Here is a 21,131-nt window from a genome sequence, read left to right as displayed (position 1 = left end):
GCCCCGCCGGAGCCTGCGCGGGGCCGGGGCCGCGGCAGCTCCGCGATGCCTCCTCCGGAGCCCATGCCCGGTTACGGGGAGCTGCTCCGCCGGGGTTACGGCAGCTTGGTCGGGGCCGCCCGAGGCTGCGGGGATTGCGGCTGGGAGCTGGCTCGCCGTACCTGGGAGGAGAACGCGCACCTGGGCTGGGCGGAGGTGCTGCTGTGCGGGATCTGCGCTCTGGGCTGGACCGCGCTGCGCCGCGCTTGCTGCCGCCGCCTCTTTGGGGTCAGTGCGGGTGCGGTGGGGTGCGGGAGGGAGGGAGGGATGGCGGTGCCAGCCATGGGGGGAAACGTGGAGAGAGGCCCGGTCGTCCTCCTGGTTGTGGGGTTGGGGACGGAGCGGGGGGTGCGTTCCGCGTGGTTTTTGGGGTGAGGGATGCGCCCCCCCCCCCCCCCCCGGTTCTCTGCATCGCCGAGTGTGGAGCATCCCGAGAAGCCCCCGGTGCCTTCCGCCCCCTCCCTCCGCCGCCTTCCCGGCGCTGCATCCCTTCAAGGTTGAGCGCTTTTTCTTCCAGGTTATTCCCAGGTTATTCCGTGCTTTTTCCCGGGGCTGTATCCTGTAGGATTTGAGCATCCCGGAGCATCGGCAGAGCCCCCCCGCTCCCCTTCCTCCCCCCCCACACACCCCCGGTCCTTTTTCCCTCCCCCACGTTTCCATCCCCGCATCCCCTCAAGGTTGAGCGCTTTTCCTTCCAGGTTATTCCCGGGTTGTTCCGTGCCTCCCCGAGGATTTGAGCATCCCGGTGCTCCGGGAGAGCCCCCCCTGCTCCATTTCCCCCGGCCCCATCCCCCCTGCATCCATCCCTGCGTCCCCTCAAGGTTGAGGTGGTTTCTTCCCGGTTATTCCCCGGTTTTTTGTGCCTTTCCCAGGGCTGCATCCCTAAGGATTTCGCCATCCCTGCGCACCCGCAGAGCCCCCCCCGCTCCTTCCCCCGCTCCCATTCCCATCCTCGCATCCCCAGAAGGTCAAGGATTATTTTCTTCCCGGTCATTCCGTGCCGGGGAGAAGGGGGAAAGACGAGGGGACGCATTCCTGCGATTTTTGGGGGAAATCTCCGGAGCGGTGGCGCGAGGCTCAGTGCTGCAGCTCCAGGAGCTCGGGGATGCAGCGATGCTCCCTCAGCTCGGGGATGCAGCGATTCCCCCTCAGCTCGGGGATGCAGCGATTCCCCCTCAGCTCGGGGATGCAGCGATTCCCCCTCAGCTCGGGGATGCAGCGATGCTCCCTCAGCTCGGGGATGCAGCGATTCTCCCGGAGCTCGGGGATGCAGCGATGCTCCCTCAGCTCGGGGATGCAGCGATGCTCCCTCAGCTCGGGGATGCAGCGATTCCCCCTCAGCTCGGGGATGCAGCGATGCTCCCTCAGCTCGGGGATGCAGCGATTCCCCCTCAGCTCGGGGATGCAGCGATGCTCCCTCAGCTCGGGGATGCAGCGATTCCCCCTCAGCTCGGGGATGCAGCGATGCTCCCTCAGCTCGGGGATGCAGCGATGCTCCCGGAGCTCGGGGATGCAGCGATTCTCCCGCATCCCCCGCAGCGTTTCTCCGGCCGCTGTCGCCGCTGCTGTCGCCGCTGCTGTCGCCGCCTGGGTGGGGACAGGCCGAGCAGGAGATGCCCGGGCAGGAGGAGCAGCTCTGGCCGTGCTGGAGAGAGCAGAGCTCTCCTCCCTCTGCCGCGGCTCCGTTTCCTCGAGAGATGCTGCAGGCTCTGGCCTGGCCTGCAGAGGACTTGAAGGGCAGAACCAGCGGAAATCTGGAGGATTTGGGGGGGTTTGTCACTTCTAGTGCCACCAGGCCTTGAGGAGGCTGGGCCAGGCCTCGTTCCTCGTTCCCTGCCTGAGCTGGATCCTCATGGATCAGGCAGATCCCTGTGGGAGTCACCTCTGCCCCCCTGCCCTAAAGGGGCTCCCCCTTCGCTTTTTTGGGGTCTTGACCTTGTGCAAGGCCCAGCCTGAGCCCTCCAGGGCTGCTGAGAGGGGCTGGGGTGAGGAATCTGCTGGGAATTTGTGCCAGACTGGATTTCCCTCACCCCCTGCCCCATCTGGCTCTGAGGGGCAGAGCTGGATCGAGCCTGGATCCAACTAAAGTCGATTCCCTTCATGCTCCAGCTCCCCCTGGAGCCAGGCTGTCCCTGGAAGGGCTCTGGGAGGCTCCTGGCAGCTCCCAGGTGCCATTCCCTGGGGAATTGGGGAATTGGGTCACTCCTGTAACTGCAGAAGGGCTGAGTGGGGCTGGTTCCTGTGGCTCCATCTGCATGTGGCTGATCCTGATGAGATGCTGAGCAGGATTCTGGTGGCATCAGGTGTCCCCTGGCAGCAGGGAGGGACAGTTCCATCTCCAGAGTTGTATTTTAAAAAAGATTGGGAGCTTTTCCTGGAATTGCTGTGGGGAAAGGATGGGAATTGTGGCTTTTCTGTAAAACAGGTTTGGTTCTCGGGGAGATGTTTGGACCTCGCAACCCCTGGAAAGGCAGGGATGGTTCAAGGGGAGAAAAAAAAAAAAAAGTGTTTAACCCCAGGGACTTCTCCCTTGCTCAGGATTTTCCTTCTTGGGGCATTGGGGCATCCTTCCTCATTTTTTGGAGCCTGTTCCTGTGAGAACTGAGAGGGTGGAAATGGCTCCTTGGTGTCCTGCCTGCTCAGGATCTGTGAATCTCGTGGTGCTCCCCCAGCAGCTGAGGAGGAAATGCTCTCACCACAAGAGCTCAGCTCAGCCCTGGCCACCAGAGAAACCCCTGAAGGTGCTGAAGCCTCTTCCTGTGCTGTCTGTGGGGCCTCAGGTTCTCCCCCAGCCCAAAATCCCTGTCCCAGCAGGTCCCCAGTGAGGTTGGAGCTGCAGCAGGGGGGATGGGGAGGGTTTGGGTTGGCTCGGAGTGGATTTTTCCAGCAGTTTTTGGTTTTCTCCTCGTCCTTCTCAGAACAAATTTTGGCCCTTTTGCTTCTTGTTCACAGAATCCTCGGTGCGAATGCAGGAAGGGGGTTGTGCTGGGGTGGGAAAGATCCCAGTTAGGGGAGGAAATGTGGATTAAAAGGTCGGGAAAGACCCTCAGAGTCAGCTGTGCTGGGGCATGAACATCCCTGTGGGATTTATCCGTCCTTTCCCAAATCCCTGCTCTTTGTCCCACTGATTTTTTTTTGGGTGCACAAACATCTGTACAAGCTCCCTGGGCTTGCAGATCAACTCTAGAAATGAAACCCAAGTTCCAGGGGAGCGCTGCCATCCCTGAAATCCTTGGATTTGCCCCTGTGGTGCTGCCTTGGTGGCCGAGCCCTGCCCTTGGCGTGTCCCTGTGGGACAGTGACTGGAGCCAGCCTGGAGGACTTGGATTAAAAAGCAGCAACCTGAGCACGTCTGTGTTAATTAAAACTCCTGGAGGGCACCTGAGCCTAGAAAAGGAGTGGGAAAAAAAAAAAAAAAAGCTGGGAGGAGCCCCTGGAGCTCTTCGGGAGCACACCTGGATTGGGGCACACCTGGAGTTGCTGTGACCCCCCCGGGCTGCTGGACTGGAAGGGAGGAAAATCCTCAGGGTGGAAAAGTTGGGTTTGGGGGTGCTCGGGTGTCCCCTCTGTCCCCAAAGCTTTGCTCTGCAGAGAACAAAATTCTCCATTTTTGGCCCAGGTGTTTGTTCCAGTGGTGTCCAGGTTTGTAGGACATCCCAGTGTCCTCTGCAGGGAAAAGTGCTGGAAGATGTGTTCAGGGGAGCAGGGCTGGAGGGGACACATCCAAAGCAGCCCCAGGGAGGAGGATGTGGAAGCTGGAAATTCAGAATTCCTCATGTCCTCGCGGATTTTTAGGCAACTTTCCTCCACCCTGCGGCACCACCGGGGTTTCATTTTCCAATCCCCAACACTTGGAGCAGGGGAACATCCCCAAAATTTGCCCCCCAGCACAGTCTGGGAGCGAGGAACCCCGAGCTGGGGGCAGGCTCTGCTTTTTCCTCCTCCGAACACAAACCCTGGGAGCTCCCGAGGGGATAAAAGCCACAACAAAGAGCCCTTTATTCCCCCGGGAGCAGCTCGGCTCGGCGGGGGCTGCTCTGCTGTGTCAGCTCCTCGGAGCATCTCCTGCTGCTCCTCTCCCCGCCAGGGACACGGAATCGAGGGGGAAAAAAAAAAAATAATTACATCAGCTCAATATTTTGGTGGGAAAATTTCTAATTTTTAATTTTATTTTTTTTTTTTTCCGGAAAAAAAACGCTGAAATGTTGGGCAGAGCTTGGTACGGTGCGGGGAAACTGAGGCACGGAGGGGCTGCAGGGATGGAGAGAGGAGAGCTGGGGCTGTCGTGGGGAGGTGACAGTCACTGTCCCGGGGGGCCCCAGGCCAGTCTGGCCTCGGAGATCAGGGACTTTTTTCCTGGTTTTTCCTTCTTTTAACCTGCCAGAGGCAGCGCTGGGTGGGATATTGGGGAGGAATTGTTCCCTGGGATGGAATTCCCAAAAAAACAAACAAACAAAAACATAACAAACAAAATAAAACCCATCTGAGGCTGCCCCATCCCTGGGAGTGTCCCAGGCCGGGGTTTGCAGCGCCCTGCGGTGGTGGAAGGTGTTGGTTTGGGTTTTAAAATCCTTCCGAGTCGTTCTGGGATTGTTTGGGAGCCACATCCCAGTGTGGGTGCAGGGACAGGGGGACAGAGGGACAGGGGGACGGAGGGACAGGGGGGACAGAGGGACGGAGGGACAGAGGGACAGGGGGGACAGAGGGACGGAGGGACAGAGGGACAGGGGGGACAGAGGGACGGAGGGACAGGGGGACAGAGGGACAGGGGGACAGAGGGACAGAGGGACAGGGGGGACAGGGGGGACAGAGGGACGGAGGGACAGGGGGACAGAGGGACAGGGGGACAGAGGGACAGAGGGACAGGGGGGACAGGGGGGACAGAGGGACGGAGGGACAGGGGGACAGAGGGACGGAGGGACAGGGGGACAGAGGGACAGGGGGACAGAGGGACAGGGGGACAGGGGGACAGAGGGGACAGGGGGGACAGAGGGACGGAGGGACAGGGGGACAGAGGGACGGAGGGACAGGGGGACAGAGGGACAGGGGGACAGGGGGACAGAGGGACAGGGGGACAGAGGGACAGAGGGACAGAGGGACGGAGGGACAGAGGGACAGGGGAACAGAGGGGACGGAGGGACAGGGAGACAGGGAGACAGGGGGACAGGGGGACAGAGCCCCCCGGGGCACTTCCCCCGCCCTGGGAAGGACCCCGAGCCTCAGGACCAGGCTCGGGAGCTGTCCTGGCTCATCCCGCGGCCCTGGCACTGCCATTTCCCGGGAATGCTCCGTGCCAGCCGCTCCTTTGTGTCCCTCGGGAACGCGCTGTGCTCCGGCCTGGGGGGATCCAGGAATTGCTCTGGAGCAAACGGGACTGAGAACCGCCCCATTCCCATTCCTCATTCCCATTCCCATTCCCCATTCCCATTCCTCATTCCCCATCCCCATTCCCTGGTATTCCCGGGTTCTGCTTCTGGGGCTGGGGGTTCATTTGGGGATCCCTGGGGTTCATTTGGGGATCTCTGGGGTTCATTTGGGGATCCCTGAGGTTCATTTGGGGATCTCTGGGGTTCATTTGGGGATCCCTGAGGTTCATTTGGGGATCCCTGGGGTGCATTTGGGGATCTCTGGGGTTCGTGTGGGGATCCCTGGGGTTCATTTGGGGGTCCCCGGAGCTGCCCCCCAGGAGCCCCCCCTGCCCTGTGGGGTGGAAGGGGGGGTGGGGATGTCCTCCCATCACCCGGCTGCCGTTGCCATGGTGACGGCGCAGAGATGCTGTTGCCAGGGGTGACGGAGCCGCGTCGGGAGCCGGGATCTGGCTGGGGCTGGAAGAGCCCAGGGCTCCCGGTGAGCGATGTCATGGGGCTCTGCTTAAAGGGCATCCTCCTCCTCCTCCTCCTCCTCCTCCTCCTCCTCCTCCTCCGGGCTGGGACAGGAGCCCAGCAGGAGCTGGGGCTGTCACCTGGACACTCCTGGCTCTCCCCGAGTCTCTCCAGAGCCAGCTCCCGTTCCCGAGGGGTTCCCGGGGTGACCCCTCGGCCCCAAACCCCCTGAGCTGTCCCCGTGTCCCTGCCGTGGGCACCCTCCAACAATTGATGCTTTCTGTGCCCAGGACTTTCTGTCCCTGCATTATTTATTCCCCCTCCGAGCTTCCTCCTCTTTCTTCTCCCGTTGGAAAAGGCCTTGGCAGCAACTCCGACCGTGAGACGTGTCCAGAAAATCCAGAGCTTTTGGGATTGGAGCCCCTGGAAAAGGGGAGAGGGGCCAAAAAACTGAGACAGCCACAGCGTGGGGACAGCTGGGATCTTAATTTAGGAGCAGAAATTGCTGACCCGGGGCAGGGTCCAGTTACTGCCCAGGCATTTTGTTTTCACCTCCAGCTCTGAGGTTCTGAGGGGGGGATTTGGGTGGTTTTGGTTCCCCCCAAAACCCTTCCCCGTGCCCTCCCCTGTCCCCAGGGGCTCCGGAGGGGCCCCGGTGCTGGCACCACCCTGATGGGAAGCAGGAATTGGGGCTGGAATTGTTCAGCTGGCACCGAGGGACTGGGAAACCTCCCTGGCCTGAGCCCCTGGGAGCACATGGGGCTCCCAGCACCCCCGGCTCCATTTATTCCCAAAAACACCCAGGCTGTGCCTTCCTGGATCCATTTATTCCCAAAAAACCGAGGCTGTACCTTCCTGGATCCATTTATTCCCAAAAACACCCAGGCTGTGCCTTGCTGGATCAGTTTATTCCCAAAAAACCAAGGCTGTTCCATGTTTTCCTGTGATTCCCAGGCTGTCCCTGTCCCCCTCGGCAGCCAGGATGAGGAATTTTGTTGGGATTAACCCCGACCAAGCAGAGCTGATTTTGGGGCAGGTCTGGGGAGATTTGGGCTCCTCAGGTGGGAGGATGCTGCAAACACCACAGGGAGAAATCCCAGCGGGATTTGGGCTGGAAAAGCCCCTGGGAATGTGGGCAGGGGTGGCAGAGCACCCGGTGCTGGTGGCACCTGGTGGCAGTGCCAGCGTGCCCAGGGCTCTGCCAAACCTTTCCCTGCCCATCCAGAGGTTTGGGTGGGTTTTTTTTTTTTTTCTTTTCTTTTGTTTTGTTTTGTTTTTTGTTTTATTTTCCTGGGAGCTGGCGGCGCCAGCGGCTCCATCCGCCCGGGATAATGTTGTTACAGCTTCTCCTCCGGGGTTTTCCTGCCTTTTATTTTTATTTTATGAGTTCTTGGCTCCACCCTGCCAGAGCCAGCCCTGACCAGGATGCTCCCAGGGTGGGGGAGGATGCTCTGGGCTCCACTTCCACCCCTCCAGGCTGGCTGGGAGCATCTCCAACCTCCTGATTTCCCCTTCCCCAACCTCATTCCTGCTGGAAAAATGAAGATCCGGCACCACCCGAGCTCTCAGAATGCTGCTGCTCCCCTGGGGATGCTTTTTTCCCCTCCTTTCCCTGATGAAATTCCCCTTTTTTTTTCCTTGCAGCCCTTTGGGGAATGGTGCAACCTGCAGCCCAAAGATGCTGCCAAGATGCCCGAGAGTGCCTGGAAGTTGCTTTTCTACTCCTTGTCCTGGTCCTACGGCGCCTACCTGCTCTTCTGCACCGACTACCCCTTCTTCCACGACCCCCCCTCTGTCTTCTATGGTGAGAAAAAACAGCAGAAGGCCCCAAAATTCCCTTTTCTTGTCATGCTCTGGGGTGCAGAAAGGGCACAAGGGGATGTCTGAGCACTTCCTTCAGTCACTCGGTGGATGCTGGAGGGGCTGGGGAGGTAAATCAGGAAAGGATTAAAAAATGGAATGGTTTGGGTTGGAAAGGGGTCTGGGAGATGATGTCATGGCAATGGGCAAGGGCAGCAAATCAGAGCCTAAAAATCACCTCGTTCCAACCCCTGAATCAAATCAAACCCTAAAAAAATCACCTCATTCCAACCCCTGCCCAAATCAGGGTTTAAAAATCACCTCGTTCCAACCCCTGAATCAAATGAGAGCCTAAAAATCACCTCATTCCAGCTCCTACCTAAATCAGGGTTTAAAAATCACCTCGTTCCAACCCCTGAATCAAATCAAACCCTAAAAATCACCTCATTCCAGCTCCTACCTAAATCAGGGTTTAAAAATCACCTCGTTCCAACCCCTGCCCATATCAGGGTTTAAAAATCACCTCTTTCTAACCCCTGCCAATATCAGGGTTTAAAAATCACCTCTTTCCAACCCCTGCCCAAACCAGGGTTTAAAAATCACCTCTTTCCAACCCCTGAATCAAATGAGAGCCTAAAAATCACCTCTTTCCAACCCCGGCATCAAACCAGGCTTTAAAAACCACCTCATTCCAACTCCTCCCCAAATCAAATCCTAAAAAAAAATCACCTCAAACACCCTACACCAAATCAAGGTTGAAAAACCACCCCATCCCCACCCCGCCGCGCCACCCAGACCCTAAAAGCGGCAATTCCCACGTCTCACCTGGGAACACTCAAACGCCACCCGCTCGCCCCGAACCCGCTGCAATCCAGAACCGTTACCGAAAACCCAACGCCCGACGGCGGAATCCAAAAATCCAACCCCGTTCTCCCTTGCTTCTGCTGGACTCCCCCAGACTGGAAGCAGGGCATGGAGGTGCCCACGGACATCGCCGTCGCCTACCTGCTGCAGTGCAGCTTCTACGGGCACTCGCTGTACGCCACCGCCTACATGGACACGTGGCGCAAGGACTCGCTGGTGATGCTGCTGCACCACGTGGTCGCGCTGACCCTCATCGCCTCCTCCTACGCCTTCAGGTGAGCCCCAAAATCCTCGGGATCTTGTGGGGATCCTCTGGTGAGCGCCAAAACCCACGGGAACTTGTGGGGATCTCCTGAGCCCCAAAATGTTTGGGATCTTGTGGTGAGCCCCAAAACCCATGGGAACTTGTGGGGATCTCCTGAGCTCCAAAATCCCTGGGATTTTGTGGGAATCCTCTGGTGAGCCCCAGCTTCCATGGGAACTTGTGGGGATCTCCTGAGCTCCAAAATGCTTGGGATCTTGTGGTAAGCCCCAAAACCCTTGGGATCTTTTGGGGATCTCCTGAGCTCCAAAATCCCTGGGATCTAGTGGGGATCCTCTGGTGAGCCCCAACACCCTTGGGATCTTGTGGGGGTCTCCTGAGCTCCAAAATCCTCGGGATCTTGTGGGGGATCCTCTGGTGAGCCCCAACACCCATGGGAACTTGTGGGGATCTCCTGAGCTCCAAAATCCTCGGGATCTTGTGGGGATCCTCTGGTGAATGCCAAAACCCATGGGAACTTGTGGGGATCTCCTGAGCCCCAAAATCCCCAGGATCCTCTAGTGAGCCCCAACACCCATGGGATCTTGTGAGGATCTCCTGAGTTCCGAAATCCTCGGGATCTTGTGGGGGATCCTCTGGTGAGCCCCAAAACCCTTGGGATCCTGTGGGGATCTCCTGAGCTCCAAAATCCCTGGGATTTTGTGGGAATCCTCTGGTGAGCCCCAGCTTCCATGGGAACTTGTGAGGATCTCCTGAGGCCCAAAATCCTCCAGATCTTGTGGTGAGCCCCAACACCCATGGGATCTTGTGGGGATCTCCTGAGCCCCAAAATCCACAGGATCCTGCAGTGAGCGCCAGCATCCATGGGATCTTGTGGTGAGCCCCAGCATCCTCGGGATCTTGTGGGGGTCTCCTGAGCCCCAAAATCCCCGGGATCTTGTGGTGAGCCCCAAAACCCATGGGATCCTGTGGGGATCTCCTGAACCCCAAAATCCACAGGATCCTGAAGGGATCTGCCGAGCCCCAACATCCATGGGATCTTTCAGGGATCCTCCAGTGAGCCCCAACATCCTTTTTCTTCCCTCTTTTTTTGCCCATTTTTTGCCCTTTTCCCCCCTCTTTCCTCCTCCTTTTTTCCTTCCAACTTCTTTCCCCCTCACACTTTTTTCCTGCCCTTTTTTCCCTCCCTTTTTTCTCCCCGCCCTTTTTTCTCCCCACCCTTTTTTCTCCCCCTTCCCCCTTGTTTTTCCCTCTTTTCCTCCCCCTTTTTTCCTCCTGTTTTTTTCCCCCTCGCCCTTTCTTTCCCCATCTTTTCCCCCCGTTTTTTCCCGTTTTCCCCCCGTTTTCCCCCCGTTTTTCCCATTTTCCCCGTTTTTCCCCAGGTACCACAACGTGGGTATCCTGGTGCTGTTCCTGCACGATGTCAATGATGTGCAGCTGGAGTTCACCAAGCTCAACGTTTACTTCAAGCACCGCGGCGGCGTCTACCACCGCCTCAACGACGTCGTGTCCAACGTCGGCTGCCTGGCCTTCAGCATCAGCTGGTGAGTGTGTCCCTGATCCTAATCCTAATCCTGATCCTGATCCTGATCCTGATCCTGATCCTGATCCTAATCCTGATCCTGATCCTGATCCTGATCCTAATCCTCATCCTAATCCTGATCCTGATCCTGATCCTGATCCTAATCCTGATCCTGATCCTAATCCTGAGCCTAATCCTGATCCTGATCCTGATCCTGATCCTGATCCTAATCCTGATCCTGATCCTGATCCTGATCCTGATACTGATCCTAATCCTGATCCTGATCCTGATCCTGATCCTGATCCTGATCCTAATCCTGATCCTGATCCTGATCCTGATCCTAATCCTCATCCTAATCCTGATCCTGATCCTGATCCTGATCCTGATCCTGATCCTAATCCTCATCCTAATCCTGATCCTGATCCTGATCCTGATCCTGATCCTGATCCTGATCCTAATCCTGATCCTGATCCTAATCCTGAGCCTAATCCTGATCCTGATCCTGATACTGATCCTAATCCTGAGCCTAATCCTGATCCTGATCCTGTCCCTGATCCTGATCCTGATCCTGATCCAAATCTTGAGCTTCCCTGCTGGGTCTGTGTCCTTTATCCCAATCCCAATCCCAATCCCAGTCCCTGTCCCAGTCCCAGTCCCAGTCCCAGTCCCAGTCCCAGTCCCAGTCCCTGTCCCAATCCCAATCCCAATCCCTGTCCCAATCCCAGTCCCTGTCCCAGTCCCAATCCCAATCCCAGTCCCAATCCCAGTCCCAATCCCAATCCCAACCTTCCATGGTGTTTCTGTGTCCCTCACCCCGTTCCCTGCCGTGCCAGGGCAGGGGGGGCTGTGCTGGGGGGGCACTGACCTCACACTGTCCCTGTCCTGTCCCTGTCCTGACCCTGTCCCTGTCCTGTCCCTGTCCCTGACCCTGTCCCTGTCCTGTCCCTGTCCCTGTCCCTGTCCCTGTCCCTGTCCCTGTCCCTGACCCTGTCCTGTCCTGTCCCTGTCCTGTCCCTGTCCCTGTCCCTGTCCCTGTCCCTGTCCTGTCCCTGTCCTGACCCTGTCCCTGTCCTGTCCCTGTCCCTGACCCTGTCCCTGTCCTGTCCCTGTCCCTGTCCCTGTCCCTGTCCCTGACCCTGTCCTGTCCTGTCCCTGTCCTGTCCCTGACCCTGTCCCTGTCCTGTCCCTGTCCCTGTCCCTGTCCCTGTCCCTGACCCTGTCCTGTCCTGTCCCTGTCCTGTCCCTGTCCCTGTCCCTGTCCCTGTCCCTGTCCTGTCCCTGTCCCTGTCCCTGTCCCTGACCCTGTCCCTGTCCTGTCCCTGTCCTGACCCTGTCCTGACCCTGTCCTGTCCTGTCCCTGTCCTGTCCCTGTCCCTGTCCCTGTCCCTGTCCTGACCCTGTCCTGTCCTGTCCCTGTCCTGTCCCTGTCCCTGTCCCTGTCCCTGTCCCTGACCCTGTCCCTGTCCCTGTCCCTGTCCTGTCCCTGTCCTGTCCCTGTCCCTGTCCCTGACCCTGTCCTGTCCTGTCCCTGTCCTGTCCCTGACCCTGTCCCTGTCCTGTCCCTGTCCTGTCCCTGTCCCTGTCCCTGTCCCTGTCCCTGACCCTGTCCCTGTCCCTGTCCCTGTTCCTGTCCCTGTCCCTGTCCCTGTCCTGTCCCTGACCCTGTCCCTGTCCCTGTCCCTGTCCCCGTCCCCCAGGTTCTGGTTCCGTCTCTACTGGTTCCCACTGAAGGTTCTGTACGCCACCTGCCACTCCAGCCTGCAGTCCGTGCCCAACATCCCCTTCTACTTCTTCTTCAACGCCCTGCTGCTCGTGCTCACCCTCATGAACATCTACTGGTTCCTGGTGCGTGACCCCACAGAGATACTGGGACCCCGCAGGGATACTGGGACCCCACAGGGATACTGGGACCCCACAGGGATACTGGGACCCCGCAGGGATACTGGGACCCCACAGGGATACTGGGACCCCACAGGGATACTGGGACCCCACAGGGATACTGGGACACCACAGAGATACTGGGACCCCACAGAGATACTGGGACACCACAGAGATACTGGGACACCACAGGGATACTGGGACACCACAGGGATACTGGGACACCACAGAGATACTGGGACACCGCAGGGATACTGGGACACCACAGAGATACTGGGACACCACAGGGATACTGGGACCCCGCAGGGATACTGGGACCCCGCAGGGATACTGGGACACCACAGGGATACTGGGACCCCACAGAGATACTGGGACACCACAGAGATACTGGGACCCCACAGAGATACTGGGACCCCACAGGGATACTGGGACACCACAGGGATACTGGGACCCCGCAGGGATACTGGGACCCCACAGGGATACTGGGACCCCGCAGGGATACTGGGACCCCGCAGGGATACTGGGACACCACAGGGATACTGGGACACCACAGGGATACTGGGACACCACAGGCAGCTGGCCTTAGAAACAGCAGAAAAATGTCCCCAGTCCTTGGGGTCACTGCTGCTCCTCACTGTTCCTGCTGGGATTGCAGGGAGGGAGGAGGATTTGTGGGGTTTTGGGGGGTTCAGGGGAGAAGGGAAGCCTGGAGGGGCTCCCTTTGGAATTCAAAGTGTCTGACACCCCTGGGATCCACAGGGAGGGAGTGATAAGAGCAGCTGGAATTTGAGAGAGGTGTGAACGGGCTGGGAATGTTCCCTGCATCCCGGGAATGTTCTCTGCATCCCGCAGGATTTTTGGGGAGGGATCCCATGAGGCAGGGAGTGGAAATTGCTGATCCCATCACCGTGAAATCAGGGAAGGGGGACTTGCAGGAACTGTGCTCCAAGTCACAAACCCCATCCTGGAGCTGTGACCATGCCTGGGGGGAGCTGCCCTGCCCCAAACGGGATGGGGACAGCAGGAAAAGCTCCCCCCAGGCTGGGGCCGTGCCTGAGGGTCTCTGTCCCCCTGTCCCCCCCAGTACATCGTGCTGTTCGTGGCCAAGGTGCTGCTGGGGCAGATGAAGGAGGTGAACGATGTCCGTGAGTACGACATGGAGGAGAGCAGGAAACCCGGGAAGGAGCCTGAGATCCGAGTGCCCCGGGCTCTGAAGGAAGGGTACGTGGTGGCCAGGGGGGGTGACACAGGGAATTCCAGACTGCTCTGGGCTGGAAAACCCTAAAACACATCCAGTTCCACCCCTGGGACACTTCCCACTATCCCAGGGTCTGGCCTTGGGCACTGCCAGGGATCCAGGGGCAGCCACAGCTGCTCTGGGAATTCCAGCCCAGCTCATCCCACTCTCCCAGCCAGGAATTCCTTCCCAATATTCCCCCTTTCCCAGTTTGGAGCCGTTCCCGTGTCCTGTCCCTCCATTCCAAATCCCAAATCCCTCTCCAGCTCTCCTGGAGCCCTTTTAGGCTCTGGAAGTGGCTCCAAGGTTTCCCTGGTGCTGGATCTGTCCAACTGCCCAGGCGTGGGGACAGGAGCAGGATCAGCAGGGGAATGAGGGAGGGAATTTTGGTGTGGCCACCGGGCTGACCACGGGCTCTGCTCTCCCCCAGGCTGCGCCTCAAGAACGGCCTCGTGAAGGACAAGAGGTTGTGAGAGCTGCCAGGACCTGGCACTGCCCAGGGCCCTGCCAGGGACAGGCCCAAGGAGAAGTTCACCCCTGACCCCCTGCCAGCCCTGCCAGGACCCCTCGGGGCTGGGCTGTGCCCTCTCACTGTCCCCTGTGCCTGGGGGGTCTCCCTGTGGCCCAGTCTGGCCAGGAGCCTGGTGGCTCTGCTGGCCCAGGTAGGATTTGGGGCTGGCTTTGTGTCCCCTGGTGTTTGCTCCACGTTCTCAGCCCTGCTGTGATTCCCTCTGGATTCCTCCCTCTGCTCCCTCCCCAGCTGCTCCTGCAGGCTCCAGCTCCAAACTGGGCAGGGGAAGGTCCTGTCCTGTCCTGTCCTGTCCTGTCCTGTCCTGTCCTGTCCTGGGGAGCCCGAGCCCAGCTGGGACTGCAGAGGTGACCCTTGGGGGAGTCACTGTCACCTGCAGCTCCCACGGGCAGCTCTACCTGGAACTCCACCCCAGGAGCTTCATCCCAGCCCTCTGGAGGAAGCCCAGGAGGTTTAATTTGCTTGGAAAATCCCCATGGAAGTCTTGGAGTGACTTTAAAAGGATCCTGCAGGTCTCTGTCCCCAGGACTGTCCCCAGGACTGTGCCCTTGTGGAAGGAAGAACAGAGAATTCCTGCTCCCCCAGTTGGATTTCCAGGAAGAACAGAGAATTCCTGCTCCCCCAGTTGGATTTCCAGGAAGAACAGAGAATTCCTGCTCCCCCAGTTGGATTTCCAGGAAGAACAGAGAATTCCTGCTCCATGCAGCTCCATCCCTGCAGCTTTCCCAGCTCCCTGTCCTGGGCAGCTCGGTGGGTTTGGGTCCCTCGGACCCCGCTGTCCCCTCGCTGTTCAGGACATTCATTCCAGGTGTGAGGGTGGGAATTTGTGGGATTTTTTCCATGTTTGGTCTGTCCTGGTGATTCCCCTCCAGACTTGTGTCTGAGCCAGGGAAAGGCCCTGAATGGGGCTGGTGGAAATGTCCCCAAGCTGTGGCAGGACTTTGTCACTCTCTCTGTGGCTTTGAGGGTGTCAGAGGAGCAGCCCGGGGCTGGAATTCCTTGGGAATTCAGTGGGATTTTGCAGGGCAGGATGGGAACTGCTACCCCAGGATGGGCCGGAGCAGAGCTGGGCTGACCTTGGGGGGATAAAAGTGAGTTTTGCAGGGCTGGCATTGAGCTGGGTGGGGTTTGGTGACATCCATGTGGTGGTGGCAGCTCTGCTGTGATGGCTGGGAAGGGACGGGGGGAGCGGGGGGTGCCTGGGGGGTTTTTGGGACCCGTGGTTTTTGGGGCTGTGTGAAGGTTGGATGTGCTGGAGGTTGATGGCTTTAAGAGAGAAGCGCTGGACGCCGTGATTGAGTTCAAAATGAAGAAGGTTTTTTGGGAGGAAGAGCCGGCTCCGGGTGTGCCCCCAGCTCCGGGCAGAGATTTTGGGAGCGGCGCTGGATTTTCCATCCCCATCCCTGAGCCCACGGACTGTGCTGGAGCCCGAGTGGAGATGCGGGAAGGACGGCGGAGCTCCTGAAAGGGTTAAGGGGTGCGGGGGAGCCTGGAGAGATCCCACCCTCCTCCCAATCCCGGGAATCCCGCGGTGCTAATTAAGCACCGAGCCCATCAAAGGCTCCAAATCCGGCGATCAACACCCCCGGGGCCCCAGCCCGGGCCGCTCTTTGTCTGGGCTAGCAGAGCAGCGATGTGGCTTCTCCGCAGCCTCGCCTGGGCTCTCCTGAGCCCCATCCTGGCCACCGAGCTGAGCCCGCAGGAAAGTTCCCTGTTGAAATCGCTGGGTCTGAGCGCCAAGCCCAGCCCCAAAAGCCCCGTCCCGGTGCCGCCCGTGCTCTGGAGGATCTTCCAGAAGAGGAAGGCGCTGCCCCGGCCGGACAAGGAGCGGGATTCCTGCAGGGTGGAGGAGCTCAATGTCCCCGGGGACATCGTCCGGGTCTTCGCTGACCAAGGTACGGGCACGCCGCGTTTGGGGCTTTCCCTGGCACCGAGCCTGGGCTCCGCTCCTTCCTTCCCGGTGTCCTGAGCCCCGGAGCCGCTCCAGGAGAAGTCCCGGCTGTGCCGAGTCCCTCCGGGCGCTGTGGGTGATGATTGATGGGTTTGGAACCCCGAGGTTGGGGGGGTGAGCTGTGCCAGGCTCTGCCCTGGAGCGCCCTAAACCCCTCCCGAGGTGCTGGCTCGATCCCAGTCCTGATTCCCGGCTCGATCCCAGTTCTGATCCCAGGCTTTGGGGTCCGCGGTGGTGGAGGTGAGTGGGAATGTGGGGGCAGGAATGGGATCAGCCCCAGCTCGGGCAGGGATGGGATGCTCGGCCCTCGGGCTGTGTCGCCCCGCTGTCCTCATTGTCCTAACGCCTCTGGCTGACCCCCGGCACATCTGGCTGACCCCCGGCACATCTGGCTGCTCTGAGCCGTTCCCAGTTCCCTGTGGAATTGTTCGATTGGTGTCCCTGAGGTCTCGAGGCACCACTGAACTCTTTCCTCTCGTGGTTCCAGTTTTCCTCGGGCTGGCTAAACCAGGCAATTCCCCAAATTCGCTGCTGCTCGCCCTCTTTTCCCCGTCCATCCCAAACAGCCGGGATGCACATCCCGGGGCAGACAGAGGGGGAAGGAGAACACCACCCCAGGATGTGGAGCAGCATCCAGAGGAGATGCTGGAGTGGCTGCAGCGTCCTGGGGCCCGGCCGGTGCCTCCAGGGCTTCCTGCAGGGCTGGGAACCCTCCCTGCAGCCTGGGCACCTCCACCGCTCACCAGCCCCGCTGCCTCCTGCCAAACCCTGGAGCTGATCCTGCCCAGTCCAGGAGTTCCAAACCCTGGAGCTGATCCTGCCCGAGGGTCCCAAACCCTGGAGCTGATCCTGCCCAGCCCGAGGGTTCCAAACCCTGGAGCTGATCCTGCCCAGCCCGAGGGTCCCAAACCCTGGAGCTGATCCTGCCCAGCCCGAGGGTTCCAAACCCTGGAGCTGATCCTGCCCGAGGGTTCAGCCGCCCCCACCCCTATTTCTCCTTCTCTGTCAGGCCGTTTCCTCCCCGAGGGGCAGCCCCAGGGGTGGCTCTGTCTGCGGAAGCTCCTGTTCTTCAACCTCTCCGTGCTGGAGGAGGGCGAGCGCTTGACCATGGCCCAGCTGGAGCTCCGGTTCCACCACAACTCCTACCACGGCCCCGGCCCGGGGCAGGTTTTGGAACTCCGCCTTTACCAGGTGTCCCCCCGGGGGCTGCCCCAGCCCCAGCCCGGCCGGAGGCCGCTGGTGGAGCGGTCATTTGTCCAGCTGCACAAATCCCTGCTCTTCAACCTGAGCGCGGCGCTGAAGGACGGGAAGACGCCGGGCAGGAATTTGGCTTTGGTGCTGGAGATCTCGGCCAGCGGCCGGGCCGGGACCAGCGGGACCCTGCGGAATTTCTGCTCCGGCACCGACGCCTTCACGGCCACCTCGCTGCTGGTGGTGACCCTGGGCCAGCAGTGCCAGGCTGGCCGCAGCAGGAGGAGCGCCCCGAGCCCTTCGGTGACCCCCAGCCCCCTGTGCAAACCCCGCAGGCTTTACATCAGCTTCAGCGACGTGGGCTGGGAGAAGTGGATCATCGCCCCCCAGGGCTACCTGGCCAACTACTGCGGTGGGGAGTGTCCCTTCCCGCTGGCTGCCGAGCTCAACAGCACCAACCACGCCGTGCTGCAGACCATGGTGCACTCCCTGGACCCTCAGGGCACTCCCCAGCCCTGCTGCGTCCCCGTCAGGCTCTCCCCCATCTCCATCCTCTACTACGACAACAGCGACAACGTGGTGCTGCGGCACTACGAGGACATGGTGGTGGACGAGTGTGGCTGCAGGTAGAGGGGATTTGTGGGGATGGATGATGGATGGATGATGGATGGATGGATGGATGGATGATGGATGGATGGATGATGGATGGATGGATGATGGATGATGGATGGATGGATGGATGGATGATGGATGGATGATGGATGGATGGATGGATGGATGATGGATGGATGATGGATGATGGATGGATGGATGATGGATGATGGATGGATGGATGGATGGATGATGGATGGATGATGGATGATGGATGATGGATGGATGATGGATGATGGATGGATGGATGGATGGATGATGGATGGATGATGGATGGATGGATGGATGATGGATGGATGATGGATGGATGGATGATGGATGGATGATGGATGGATGGATGATGGATGGATGGTGGATGATGGATGGATGGATGGATGGATGATGGATGGATGGATGGATGATGGATGGATGATGGATGGATGGATGGATGATGGATGGATGATGGATGGATGATGGATGGATGGATGATGGATGGATGATGGATGGATGGATGGATGGATGGATGATGGATGGATGATGGATGGATGGATGATGGATGGATGGATGATGGATGGTGGATGATGGATGGATGGATGGATGGATGATGGATGGATGATGGATGGATGATGGATGGATGGATGGATGATGGATGGATGATGGATGGTGGATGATGGATGGATGATGGATGGATGGATGATGGATGGATGGATGATGGATGGATGATGGATGGATGGATGATGGATGGATGGATGATGGATGGATGATGGATGGATGATGGATGGATGGATGATGGATGGATGGATGATGGATGGATGATGGATGGATGGATGGATGGACAGGGGTGGGTGGGTGGAATAAACCCCGCTCTGTGTGAAATCCCCGCTGTGCTCAGGGCCTTTGGGGTTAGGCTGGCATTGCTGGAGCTGGTTTAGGATTAGTTGGGATGGGATTTTTGGGGTTATGACCAAGCTGGGTGTTGGTTTCCTTCTCTGTAGGGGATGGTGGCACCGGGCTGTGAATCCCAGATTTTTCCCCCTTTGCTCGTGCCAGGCTCCCCAGGGCTGCAGCTTTTTGGGGTTTTTGGCTGAACTCTGCAGGTTTCTCAGGGCATTAAACGACTTTTGTGGGTGAAATGGGGCCGGGGGTTCCCTGGGGGTGATGCAGGGATCAGGGATGGGGTGACCAAACCCCTGCCCAGGACAGGCAGAGCCAGGCAGGAGCTCTGTCCTGTGCTGTGGGAGCTGATTGTAGGGTGGGGTTGGTGATGGGGTGGTTTGTGGACAGGGATTGTGTTGGGTGGCCAAATGCACTGGAGGTTTTGCCTAAAAAAAAAAAAAAAGGATGATTTTTGCCTAAAAAACGGGGATTTTTACCTAAAAAAATCCTCCGGGAGTTGCGTGCCAAGGGCAGGGAATGTGGCTGAGGGAATCCAGGGGGGTTTGCTGGGGTCAGTGTTAATTAATTTACCTCATTAGCAGATCGATGAGCCCAGGGTGTCCCCTGAAGGGCACAGCACAGAGCTCTGCACGTTTTTGCTTTTTGGGGTTATTTTTTTTTTGTCGTTGTTTTTTGTTGGTTTTTGGCAGCCCCAGGCCCTTGGTGGTGTCACTGAGCTCGGGGCAGGGAGGGGCAGCAGGGACCCAAATTTGGGACCTTTCTGTTCCACTCCCAGCCTGTGGGATTTGGTTTTTCCCGAGGTTTGGAGCCGGGCTCAGCTCCTGAGCTGTTCCCTGAGTGTAAAACCAGAGCGAGGCTCCTCTGCCACTTCTGGGATTTTGGGAGAGCTGAAAAAGGAATCTGAATTAGACTTGAATTTTTTCCCTTGATTTTTGAACTGTGAACCCGTAGTGCAGCTTTGTTTGGGTTTTGGTTTTGTTTTTTTTTTTTTTTGCTGTTTTCATACCGATGTTGTCTCTGAGGTCTGATGAAGTTTTCCCACCTCCTCCCCCAGGGAGGGTTTAACCACTGGGGGTCCCTTTTTTGGTGTTTTTTTTCTGGGTTTTTTTGTTTTTTGGTTTTTTTTTTTTTTTTCCTTGTTTGAACACCCAAAATGTGGAGCTGAAGACCGAGCCTGGAGCAGCTTGAGTTGGGCTCACATTCCCAAATCCAGGTGTTTCCCACCCATTTCAGTGTTTGAAGATCTGAGCTCCAGCAGGAGCCATTTAATTCTGATTTTACAAGGGCAGAGGAAGAAAACCTTGCAGTGCTCCTGGGTTTGGCACAGCCAGGACAGGACTCGGGCTCACCCAGGCCAAGGCCAGGCCTAAACTCCCCCCAGACCCAGCTTTGAGCCCCCAGCCCTGAGCCTGGCAAGGCAAAGCCATTTTTGTGCTTCCAGGCTGGAAGCTTTTCCCAAATCCTGGGGCTGGAAGAGGGTGGGGAGGGGGGGGGAGGCACTTCCCAGTTTTCCCAGTTCTCCCAGTTGAGTTGCTCACCCCCCTCTGCTATGCACACCCCCCCACACACACTTTTGTACTAGTCTTGTGTTTAAAAAAAAAATAAACTTGAAGTTTATACAATCAGACTAAAGCTTTAATGAACTTTGCATGGTTTCCTCATTGAAACTTAAGGGCCACCTTGAATGCAAGAGCTGTTTATTTTTTTTTTTTTTTTAATTTTATTGATGACAAACAGGTTTTAAAACAAAACAGACAAAAAAAAAATTTGATTTAAAAAAAAAAAAAAGAAACAAAAAAGATTTTCAACACCGTGCTAGCACTGATGTCTGGATTTGTAAAACTCAAAAAGAGTTTGAACTGCTACAAAGGAAAAAAAAACCAGCACGAAGCAGAGGCAAGCATTCCCAGCAGTGAAATAAAGGGTGAGGGGAGAGGAGGGGGTACATTACTCATGGATAGCTTTGCACAGAGGGGTTCAGCTTAAACCTACCCGAAAATTCTACGCCACTACGCAGCCTACGAAGGGAAAAAAAAAAAAAAGGAAATTAAAAAGCCCTTCGGCAATGTCAATAAATAAAACGAGTCCATCTCACGAGGAAGGAAGGTGGCCTGTGTCTCCATTCTTTCACTGGTTTTGAAGTCTAAACTCTGGAGGCTTTGGATGAGAAAAGAATGGGTTTAGTGAGTTTTTTATAGTTTTTTTTCTTTTTTTTTTTTAGTTTTTTTTTTTTTTTTTAGTTTTTACAGTTTCTGCAGTTTTTTCTCCCCCTCCCTGGGGCTGGGGGTGGTTCCACACCAGGGGCTGCTCTGGGGGCAAATCCAGGGCAGGGATCTCCAGGAAGGATGGGAATGAAAAGTTTTTCCTCCCTCCCTGGGTACAAAAATGGGCTTTGAGCTGTTTGAAGTACATTCAGATGAGAGGTATTCTGAGTTTTTTCCCCCCCCCAAAAAAAGGACAAGAAACACTTGGAGCCCTTTGAGTGTAAAGCTTAACTCCAGCCTGAGAA

At 57.6% G+C, this 21,131-nt stretch overlaps 2 protein-coding genes across 2 annotated transcripts; both read left to right on the top strand.

Moving 5' to 3' along the window:
- The first annotated feature begins 45 nt into the window (after positions 1-45).
- Positions 46-13,897, top strand: CERS1 (ceramide synthase 1). Its single transcript, XM_062510147.1, has 7 exons — positions 46-267; positions 7,506-7,665; positions 8,620-8,800; positions 10,170-10,331; positions 12,007-12,154; positions 13,272-13,408; positions 13,855-13,897. The coding sequence occupies exons 1-7, from the start codon at positions 46-48 to the stop codon at positions 13,895-13,897; spliced, it is 1,053 nt and encodes a 350-aa protein (XP_062366131.1).
- A 1,689-nt stretch (positions 13,898-15,586) lies between these two features.
- On the top strand, positions 15,587-17,725 carry GDF1 (growth differentiation factor 1). The gene is made up of 2 exons (XM_062510175.1): positions 15,587-15,848; positions 16,914-17,725. The coding sequence occupies exons 1-2, from the start codon at positions 15,587-15,589 to the stop codon at positions 17,723-17,725; spliced, it is 1,074 nt and encodes a 357-aa protein (XP_062366159.1).
- Positions 17,726-21,131: the final 3,406 nt, after the last annotated feature.

The sequence above is a fragment of the Cinclus cinclus genome, chromosome 28, assembly GCF_963662255.1.
Source record: "Cinclus cinclus chromosome 28, bCinCin1.1, whole genome shotgun sequence".
NCBI classification, from domain to species: domain Eukaryota; kingdom Metazoa; phylum Chordata; class Aves; order Passeriformes; family Cinclidae; genus Cinclus; species Cinclus cinclus.
The sequence above is the reverse complement of the archived record's forward strand: the minus strand, read 5'-3'. Positions and strand labels throughout refer to the sequence as shown.

What these genes read in the sequence shown, in the direction of transcription:
- CERS1 (XM_062510147.1), top strand. Translation starts at nt 46, where the DNA reads ATGCCTCCTCCGGAGCCCATGCCCGGTTACGGGGAGCTGCTCCGCCGG. An exon ending in GCCTCCTCCTACGCCTTCAG is followed by an intron (nt 8,801 to 10,169) that starts GTGAGCCCCAAA and finishes GTTTTTCCCCAG; the next exon opens with GTACCACAACGTGGGTATCC. An exon ending in CCCCGGGCTCTGAAGGAAGG is followed by an intron (nt 13,409 to 13,854) that starts GTACGTGGTGGC and finishes GCTCTCCCCCAG; the next exon opens with GCTGCGCCTCAAGAACGGCC.
- GDF1 (XM_062510175.1), top strand. Translation starts at nt 15,587, where the DNA reads ATGTGGCTTCTCCGCAGCCTCGCCTGGGCTCTCCTGAGCCCCATCCTG. An exon ending in CCGGGTCTTCGCTGACCAAG is followed by an intron (nt 15,849 to 16,913) that starts GTACGGGCACGC and finishes CTTCTCTGTCAG; the next exon opens with GCCGTTTCCTCCCCGAGGGG.